Source organism: Diaphorina citri, unplaced genomic scaffold, assembly GCF_000475195.1.
Source record: "Diaphorina citri unplaced genomic scaffold, Diaci psyllid genome assembly version 1.1 scaffold1794, whole genome shotgun sequence".
NCBI classification, from domain to species: domain Eukaryota; kingdom Metazoa; phylum Arthropoda; class Insecta; order Hemiptera; family Psyllidae; genus Diaphorina; species Diaphorina citri.
Genome location: NW_007379220.1, coordinates 82,354 through 92,909, shown reverse-complemented (window position 1 = coordinate 92,909; position 10,556 = coordinate 82,354). Strand labels below are relative to the sequence as shown.

The window sequence follows — 10,556 nt, the reverse complement described above, 5'->3', positions numbered from 1 at the left end:
GTGTAAAAAAAGCCCACAAGTTACAATTTAACAGGATGTTCCTGATGACTAGAAATATATTTAAAACAATAGCTGGGTGTGCTGAATTTGTACTTTTAAATTTGAAAATATCACAAATTACTTTTGAATAAGAAATGGAAAATATTGATTTGGGTGGATTAGGAACCTCAAATTCTTTTTGTCTGTAATTTGATTATTTCAATTATGTCCACCATTTTAAAAACTAAAAAAACTATCAAATAATCATAAAATTAAATATTGTACCACACAGCAATTTTATTGTTTACAATACCTAACTTCTTTAGGTACCTACCTACCTAGTTACATTGTACAAATGAATTAATTTTGAAATTTTTTCGGAATAATTAACCATTTTCTTAGTATTTGTAGGAAAGTAATGAAGCCATATTGTAGGTACCTATCAATAACTAGAACAAGTAGGTTAAAGAAACTATCAGATCAAAAAAATTTCAACAAAAGGATACCTAGGTAGGACCAAAGTAAAATTTGAGCTAAAAAAAATTGATGGGTTGAGATTTATCAAGGTTCTTCAAATATTGACAGCACTCGTGAATGTAGGAATTTGAAACACATAAATCAATAGTTCAAAGAGTGTATTTTATTTATTCGATTTAAGGCTAAACGGAAAATGAAAGGAAACTATCAGAAAATTGGAAAAACTTTGGAAAACGTGCACTTTGGTAGTTAAAAAATGAACTTTTCCACCGATTTCGATTTCCTTTCCACAAAAAAAGAAGAAAAGTTTAGGATCTAGCACAGGGGAGCGTGTTGAGGACGAGATTTTTCGAGAAAAATCCCATGACAACAGTAGGGGGATGGGATTTTATTTTTCATAAAACGTCCCTTTCCCACCATAAATTCTTTGTTTATTTTTGACTTGTAATTTTATTTTCTGTTTGTCAAGACCTCACAACTTTTGAAGAATTTGAAGTAAAATTTCGTTTTTAGTTTAGTTTTCTTTAGTTTTCTCAACCTCTTTTTATTCTTGCGCTAATTCAAGTCACAAGTGAGTGTTTCTGTTACCACTATAAAGTACCTACTCTTTTTTGTCTACTGTCATCAAGTCAGTAGTCAGTGTCTCTAATTCTCTATAGTCCCTGCTGGATTGCCTTGTTTGAGATATCTAACGTGTGTCTGTGTTGGTACGAGATCAGTTCAAGGAAGATGAAGCTGTGTGAGTTCTGTGGAAAGCTAATGAAGGTGTCAAATCTGAGTTGACATCACAAGCTTTGTTCTACGAAGCCTCCCTCTGATGAAACTGTGAGTAAATTCACTTGCAATGAATGTGGGAAATCTTTTTCAAGAAAGGACAACCCCAAAAGACACTCCAATTCTTGTCAAAGTGTATCCTTGAAGAAAAACAAACATCCCTGTAATTTCTCTGGCTGCTCTATCCTGTTTTCCACTCAAATTGATTTGATAGACCATAATGGTTGAAATGCATCAGTCGTCTTCTATTCAATCTTGTCAGTTCAAAGAGTTCAACAACCACTGTGAATTTTTCAAATGGAAAAAAAAACTGAAGAACAATTGACCTACTCTTATCTCTCTCAAAAGCCCCTTGTGATACATCATATCAAAGGTCTTAAAGAATGTAGTACTGTTTGAGCTCAATCCAACAACCAAGGCCGGCATTATGGCCTACTTGTTCTCTCACACATAGGGGAAGCAACAAAAATGGAAAACTCATATTGATTGGTGATTTATGCTTCAAATAGGTCCCACTAATTATTCATTTTGAAATTCAGTCCTAAAAATAAAATTTTGAAATATCCATTTTGAGCTCCAGCTCCAGAGGCCATCAGGGCCGAAAGTCTAAATTTCATTTTTGGGTCTGAATTTTAATATGAACAATCTACTATATTCTGTGCAAAAGTTTCCTTTTTTTACAAATAATACATACTTAAGTTGACTAACTTTTTATTTTTATTTGTCAATAAAAGACAATAAATACAGCTCCTCTGTATTTATTGTCTTTTATTAAAGTTGAAATAAATTTTGTGAGGGAAGTCTCTGATTCTAAATGTAAGTTTAAATGATACCTTTCTGTGATAGGAAGATTACACAATTTTACAAATACATTCATAATGTTCAGTATGATAGTCTTAGATTGAGCATTTTAAGTGGTGAAATCCATGGGAAGTATAATAGTATAATATTATCTTGTGATGTGTCTATTTTCTTGATTACAATAAATTCTTAGATGTATTCCCTTTGAATACTGGTCCATCTGTGTATTTTTGAATGACAAACATCACTTATTTCTCTTCTATTTTTTCTCTGTATTTTTCAATTTCTAAGTTGGACTTCTATCTCCATATTTTTCAGTTACTTCTCTAATGTCTACTGTCATCAAGTCAGTAGTCAGTGTCTCTATAGTCCCTGCTGGATTGCCTTGTGAGATATCTAACGTGTGTCTGTGTTGGTACGAGATCAGTTCAAGGAAGATGAAGCTGTGTGAGTTCTGTGGAAAGCTTTGTGAGGAAGATAAGTAGCTGCTACCTATGTATATTTGTGCATAGTGACTGGTGTCAGCATGGTGGGTAAACATTGGGTGCAAGGAATAATAAGATATAGGAAAATTCTACAAAATTTGTATACAGCATTTAATGCTGCAGTGAGTACCAAGATGTGATATACTTATTTATTTATAATGAGCTATTTTTTTCACATATTACCTATTATAATTTTTGATAATTTGTAATCATAATTTAAGTATTATTAATGATTACTTCCCAATTACTTATAAAGTTTTCACTAAATTTTCCAGCTTTTAAAAATGAGTTTTAAAAGTTATTTAGAAGAAATAGATGCTGACCTTTTAATTTGTCTGGTCAAACTTAAACATGAACTGTGGGATAAAACCTGTGACGAATACAAAGATAGACAGAGGAAAACAAAAGCTTGGCAAGAGATCTGTGAAGTAATTAACCCAGCTTTCAAAGAATTGGATGAAAATTCAAAGCAAGTGTTTGGTAAGTTTGAACACATTTCATTTATTTAATTAGGAGAAATGGATGCCTAAATGATGGCTCCAAGTATTGTTTGCTTTCATTCCAAAACCTTTTGCAATATCTATCCATTTGCTTTCATCCTCTGGAAATGACATGAAATCTTCATGCAAAATGTTCCAAACAATTAGGCAGCCCCAAAAAGGTATGGTGGAGGCGGCAACTTTCCACCTCCCTTGGCCCCTGTTCCCCTTCCTACACCCACAGAAAAAAATGTATTAATCATTACTTTTATTTCCCCCCTTTGTTTTATTTTCAGCAAAAGCTGTTGTTCAGAAGTGGACTAATTTAAGAGATTGCTGGTTTAGAGCATTCAGAAATGACCAATTTTCACTCTCTGGGGCAGGTGGGAAAAAGATATCTAAACCATATGTGTATAAAGAGCAAATGGGGTTTTTAAGAAAAGTAGCCACAATCAATGGAAGTAATGGAACAAACGAGTCAACCAGTAAACGCCCGTACACCGAAGGAGAAGCAGGCAGCCCCAAAAAGGTATGGTGGAGGCGGCAACTTTCCACCTCCCTTGGCCCCTGTTCCCCTTCCTACACCCACAGAAAAAAATGTATTAATCATTACTTTTATTTCCCCCCTTTGTTTTATTTTCAGCAAAAGCTGTTGTTCAGAAGTGGACTAATTTAAGAGATTGCTGGTTTAGAGCATTCAGAAATGACCAATTTTCACTCTCTGGGGCAGGTGGGAAAAAGATATCTAAACCATATGTGTATAAAGAGCAAATGGGGTTTTTAAGAAAAGTAGCCACAATCAATGGAAGTAATGGAACAAACGAGTCAACCAGTAAACGCCCGTACACCGAAGGAGAAGAAAGAGAAGAAGAAACAGTTGAAGCTCCACAGTCGACAGTTAAAAGTTCAAAGAAGAAATACAATTTGGAAGAAAGCATGGTTATGTTCTTGTTGCAGAGTAGAAAGTTGAAGCTCCACAGTCGACAGTTAAAAGTTCCAAGAAGAAATACAATTTGGAAGAAAGCATGGTTATGTTCTTGTTGCAGAGTAGAATGAATAGTCCACCTGAGCCGGAAAGCCCTATGTTGTCTTTCTTTAAGGGGGTGCTGCCATCTGTAGCTACCTTTGATAATGATCAGGTTTTGGAATTTCAATCGGGAGTCTTAGCATTGATAAGCAAAATTAAAAAACAAACTTGAATCAGGTTGAAGCTCCACAGTCGACAGTTAAAAGTTCAAAGAAGAAATACAATTTGGAAGAAAGCATGGTTATGTTCTTGTTGCAGAGTAGAATGAATACTCCACCTGAGCCAGAAAGCCCTATGTTGTCTTTCTTTAAGGGGGTGCTGCCATCGGTAGCTTCCTTTGATAATGATCAGGTTTTGGAATTTCAATCGGGAGTCTTAGCATTGATAAGCAAAATTAAAAAACAAACTTGAATCATGTTACACAATGATTTTGGGGATATGGTTAGCTAAGTGGTAACGCGGCGCGGGTGCAATAGTCCTACTTACTGGATTCCGCACACAGGAATTTTGTCAAAAAAGACCCCCATTAACCCCATTTCAATGTAAAAGCGGTAACACGCTTGCTTGTCATGCAGAAGGTCCCGCGTTCGATGCCCACCATCGACAAAAAATTGTACTTTGTAGGTACCTATAGTACCGTTTTTCAATTGTAAATATTTCAAAGGGTTACTATTTGGTGTTTGCGTGTTGACCCAGCACCTAAATGTGTCTCTTCTTGCCCATCTGATGATAGGCATACTTCGGGATGGGCATGCTATGACACAACACAGACCACATGAGTCTAATGTAGCCGTTGTTTCATAGCTACGATCTTACATATTCTTGAGAGTTCATTGCAACGCTCAGTACATTAATTAGACTTACTTTATCGTGGACACTCGTTGCTGTGTTGAAAGCCCAGAATAGGTTAGGTAGTAGAACAGCCGCGGTCCGGGATAAAGTAAGTCTAATCATTGCTACGAAAATAAAAACGGCGGTGAAACACTCATCTTGAAAAAAATCAAGACTAATCAACTTGAATTTTCGTTTAAATGCCTAGGAAAGAATGGCATATTCTTTCATGTATTTCATTTTCTAGTTTGTACTAGTTTCTCTTCTTCCTCATTTTGTACCAGACTTATTGAACTCCCCTCATAAGACCCTATTTCTTCAGTAGGTATTTTAAATTTGATCCAAAGATAAATACACATTAAACTTGTTTCTTGAAATTGAAATGTGTCCTATTTTTTCAAGTTTTTTTTTGACAGAGGGAACTAACTGTAACTGCTAAGGTCTTACCGTTTCGAGAGCGAAGAGAGCAGGAAGACAGGATAGGAGAAAGCCAGCCGTTCCGAGAACGAACCTTATCCGTTCAGGATAAAATCCGTCCCGGGCGGAAATCGAACCCGCGACCTAGCGCTTACTAGCCAGATGCGCTACCTTCAAAGCTAAATAGGCTGGCTACCTAATCTGAACAGACACAAAAATTTTCATTTGGGGAAAAAATGTGTCGTGATGATGTGGACAGGCACTCTTCTCAATCGAAGTGGGACAAGTGGAAACAGAGTCGACCAGCCATCAATCGACGAGATGAATCTATGTTGTCAAGGCAGTGTGGACGGTTCAGTCGACATCGATCGTTGGCGGGTGGCCTAAGTGTGGACAAACCTTTAGGTTTGATAACTAATAATTTTGGTGGTTTTAGGGTTTCATCATCTATTTGTCGTCAAGCTACTCACCTTCTCACATTGACCCAGCCTGAGTTAGGTCTCAACTAGGGGAAATCATGGAGACTGAAGAACGCACATTACAACTCCCACAGAAGCGGTACTATAGGCAACGAGCCCATTCCAATCCAATCGCTGATCATTCCGTAGAATAGTAAGTACCTAGTTATAGTCTGGCTGGGGGACTTTAAACAGGGAGTTTACCAGCCTGAGTTTCCCTTGCTAAAGAAATAGCAAAGATTGAGTGCTTACACTTCATTTTTTTTTAGATTTATTTGTGCTCGTTGAAAAAAAAATTACACGGTCTGATTTTTTTTTCAAAGATCTACCCATGGCTCTATTCGCAGGCATTTATACGTTATGCGTTATGCGCAAAGACCGAAAGTAAAAAGTCCAAATTTCCAAAAGTATCGGACTCGTGGGACTGACTGCCTAGGTCCATTTTTTTTTTTACTTTTCGAATACAAAAAAAAGTGTTCGTTCTATTCTCACCACTCTATTTTCGAATTTTTGCTACGCTTCGGCTGCCCTAGAAATCCAAACTTCGGAAATCTAGCAAATTAGCATGGTGTAGCATGGAATCGAACCCACGATCGTAGGTTCGATTGCCGCTAGGGGAGATCTTTATCCTAAACACATAGGTAAATATACGGTTTGTTCTCATTCTCATTTCTCAGAAAATTTCTTCCTCTCCTCAGTTCCTCTACACTATACACGTTGGCAGTAGTCTACAAAAAGTATTTGTAAATAAATTTAATAATAAAAAGGTTATTGATTAATTTGTATCGTTGACCATTTTTTAAGAGGTCTAATAGATATGTATGAACCTGTAACTCCTGCGGTCTTATTTGTCCCGATAAAACCGTACGGTTTGTTCTCATTCTCATTTCTCAGAAAATTTCTTCCTCTCCTCAGTTCCTCTACACGTTGGCAGTAGTCTAAAGAAAGTATTTGTAAATAAATTTAATAATAAAAAGGCTATTGATTAATTTGTATCGTTGACCATTTTTTAAGAGGTCTAATAGATATGTATGAACCTGTAACTCCTGCGGTCTTATTTGTCCCGAGATTGAGTGCGAAGGGCATCCACTCGTAAAATTTGTAGTCAAAACCAAATTTCAGCCCAAACCAATCATCCTAGAGGTAAGGCCCGTTGCAAACACACCGATTTTGGACGACCGATTTTTTACCGGTCGTCCAAATTCCAATAGTGACCGGCACCGACCACCGGTCGGCGTGTGTGCAAGGTCCCATTCCGACGTGTGCTTCACTATTGGAATAGTAAGTACCTAGTTATAGTCTGGCTGGGGGACTTTAAACAGGGAGTTTACCAGCCTGAGTTTCCCTTGCTAAAGAAATAGCAAAGATTGAGTGCGAAGGGCATCCACTCGTAAAATTTGTAGTCAAAACCAAATTTCAGCCCAAACCAATCATCCTAGAGGTAAGGCCCGTTGCAAACACACCGATTTTGGACGACCGATTTTTTACCGGTCGTCCAAATTCCAATAGTGACCGGCACTGTTGCAAACCCTTACAGCCTTACACCTAAGGCTCTGAGGGGGCTTTTTGTGTACCTATAAGGAATAACATTTATTTTGCTATTGTCAGTTAGAACATTGGTGTTATTTGTTTCAGTCCTCCTTCTCCAAACGACATGGATTGGTCTCCCCTATATCCCGAACTGAAAGATCCAACCTGTGAGAAGAAAGTAGAGTTTGTTGACGTGGGATGTGGGTATGGTGGACTATTAGGTAACTTAGAAGCTTAGAACCCTAATCCTTAAAAAAAAAAAAAAAAAAAAGGCCCCCCCAATCCCCCAAAAAATGCTAAAAAGGACGTTAAATTAAGGGCGCCTTTCTCTTTACTCCTACTGTGGTGAAACCGATTATTTTCTGACATTCTAAAAGGTCTTTGTATAGGAAAAATTCGATGATGAACTACAGACTTTGGTAAACTTGTACCTAACACGATTTTTTTTTTTTTTTTTTTTTTTTTTAGTATTTGATCAAGGGTGTAGTTTATTTTTCTTTCTAGATATTTGATAGAGAGATCTGTAAGGTAACTACTAAGTTTCTTATTACCCCAAAAGGGAAGAGAAAGAGGACCAGGATAGGAAGAAAGCCAGTCGTTCCGAGAACGAAACCTTATCCTGGTTAGGATTAAAATCCGCCCCCGGAAATCAAACCCCGCGACCTAGCGCTTACAAGGCAGTATGCGCTACCAATCAAGGCTAACTAGGCCGTGCGAATTTTTTGGATTAAAAATCTGCCCTGATGAAAATCGCACCGGCGGCGGACCCTAGCATTTACAAGGCAATTCTCAAAACAAGTTGGTACACTTGTAAAACAATGGAGAGTTGCAAGTGGGTAAAAATTATAAATAAATGGTCGATTCCTATGTAAAAAAGTTGGGAAAATCCAAATCTGAGGTCAAAAACTCCGAAAAAAACAACTGTAAAAGGTCGAAAATTTCCATTTTTTATAATGAAAAAGTTCAAAGGATTTGTGACGTTCAGACTTAACGCAGCACGCTAGCGGCGAAGGGCCTGCAAGGGACATTTGCTCGGGACATTTGATGATGACGTTCATCGTACCGGGAGCGTATGCCGTGACGTCAAAGTTGTACGATTTGCCGGTATTTTTTAAATAGCGATTTATCTCGTGATCTAAGAAGTCGTAGAGAAAAAGGTAAAATTCCGTTGTCCTCATTTTTCCTGCTCCTATGACTTTGAAAACACCACCCTTGTAGCGCAACTGATCTATTCTTCCATCAGTAGTATATAGCCATTAATATTGTAAATTTTGGTTTTCAGTAAACTCTATCTCCCCATGTTCCCCTCTACACTGATCCTGGGTCTAGAGATCCGAGTTAAAGTGTCAGATTACGTGATAGACGAGTGGTCGCTCTACGTTCTCAGAACGAAAGGTCAATACGAGAACATTGCCTGCATTCTACCAATGCCATGAAATATTTGCCCAATTACTTCCGCAGGGCACAGGTAAGCGTTGTTTTGCGAACTGTATTCTCTAAACAGATAAGGTTCATTCTCGGAAGGCTGGCCTTCTCAATATCCTGTCTTCCTTGTTTCTTCGCGTTCGGGACTTTAAGACCTTAGCCGTTATAAAAAAAAAAATTTGGACCGATTGCCAATACTTTCTCATTACCTTGTATAGGTTCACCTATACGTAAGGGTAATAGAAAGTAAAAGTAGCAAGAGCTTAGCTCCATTAAAGTCACCCCCCACCTTTTTTACTGTCTATTTTTTCGTAGTATTACCCTCTTTTCCGATCTTTTAGTTTTTTTTTTTTCTTTCTTCTTTTTTTTTCTTGTAAGGCGCTTTAACTCCAGCTAGTAGATCGTTCGCGCCGGAAATAGTTTGAGCAAAATGTACATAATAATTTCATTCGTTCGTTTCCCAGCTCAAGAAAATGTTCTTCCTCTATCCGGACCCACACTTCAAGCGCTGCAAGTACAAGTGGCGCATCATCAACCAGAACCTCCTCTCCGAATACGCTTACGTGCTAAGCGAGGGCGGTATCGTCTACACCATCACGGACGTGAAAGATCTACACGACTGGATCGTAAGCCATTTCACGGAGCATCCTCTGTTTGTCGAGTGCGATTTGGAAGAACTGAAGAGGACGGACCCGGTGGTGGACAAGCTGTACCAGAGTACCGAAGAGGGACAGAAGGTGACGCGGAACAAGGGGGAGAAGTTCTGCGCTGTGTTTCGACGCGTGAGAGACCCTGTATCATGATTTTTTTTTTACTTTCTATTACCCTTACGTATAGGGAAACTATACAAGGTAATGAGAAAGTATGTACGAGTATTGCAATCGGTCCAAATTTTCAAAATCGGGAAATGGGTGGAAATATCCGTTTAGTCGCCTGAGGCGCCAAAAAAGTGTTTTTTTTTTCATTGTTATTTAAAGGAATATCTTCTATCCACACATAGTCGACCGGTCTTCAATAAAGAGGGAAAACGTCGATGTCGAATTAAAAGCCCGTCGTGTGTAGTGGGAACACTCTCGATTAAATTACATTGCCTACAGGACATTCCGAGAACGAACCTCAGGTAAAATCCGCCCCGGGCGGAAATCGAACCCGCAGCCTAGCGCTTACAAGGCAGGCACGCTACCTTTCAAGCTAACTAGGCTAGCATGAAATTTTTTTTACCGTGGGAAATTGCAGGCTAATATCCTTCCTGTTTCCCCCAGCCAGACTAGCTGGTCAACTCCATGTTCAAAGTCCTCCCAATCAAACTAAGCTGGTCTGCTCCCAAAGTCCCTCAGCCACAGAGATTTAAACCCCCAACAAAGAAAGAAATCAACACAGAAGGCGGTTTTTATATGAGAGCACATCAGTCGTGACGTTATTCACACTGATTCTAGTTGTGTCTCCCGACAATGTAATTTTATCATCTCAATAGTTTACGCAGAAATTAATAAAGATTAGAGAGGAGGAGGGGGTAGGAAATCAAATACATAGGAGGTGCTGGCTATACGCAGGGCTAGGCTTGAAAAAGGAAATCGAAAAGCTATTCATATTCAGCTAAATTCCGACTTGAAAAGTAGAAGAAAAAAAGTCGAAAATCGCTTTGCTATTCATATTTAGCTAAATTCCGACTTGAAAAGTAGAAGAAAAAGTCGAAAATCGCTTTTCTATTCATATTTAGCTAAATTCCGACTTGAAAAGTAGAAGAAAAAGTCGAAAATCGCTTTTCTATTCATATTTAGCTAAATTCCGACTTGAAAAGTAGAAGAAAAAGTCGAAAATCGCTTTTCTATTCATATTTAGCTAAATTCCGACTTGAAAAGTAGAAGAAAAA

At 38.1% G+C, this 10,556-nt stretch overlaps 2 protein-coding genes across 2 annotated transcripts; both read left to right on the top strand.

Annotated features, from left to right (window-relative positions):
* Nucleotides 1-2,794: 2,794 nt before the first annotated feature.
* On the top strand, nt 2,795-4,290 carry LOC103517279. Its single transcript, XM_026829428.1, has 4 exons — nt 2,795-2,996; nt 3,292-3,478; nt 3,826-3,960; nt 4,281-4,290. Exons 1-4 carry the CDS (start codon nt 2,801-2,803, stop codon nt 4,288-4,290), a joined length of 528 nt encoding a protein of 175 aa, XP_026685229.1. The 5' UTR covers nt 2,795-2,800.
* A 1,418-nt stretch (nt 4,291-5,708) lies between these two features.
* Nucleotides 5,709-10,367, top strand: LOC103517278 (tRNA (guanine-N(7)-)-methyltransferase-like). The gene is given in 5 exon segments (XM_017447407.2): nt 5,709-5,882; nt 7,364-7,489; nt 8,553-8,677; nt 8,680-8,726; nt 9,148-10,367. Coding segments are annotated over 5 exon segments (732 nt in total). The 5' UTR covers nt 5,709-5,787; the 3' UTR covers nt 9,487-10,367.
* Nucleotides 10,368-10,556: the final 189 nt, after the last annotated feature.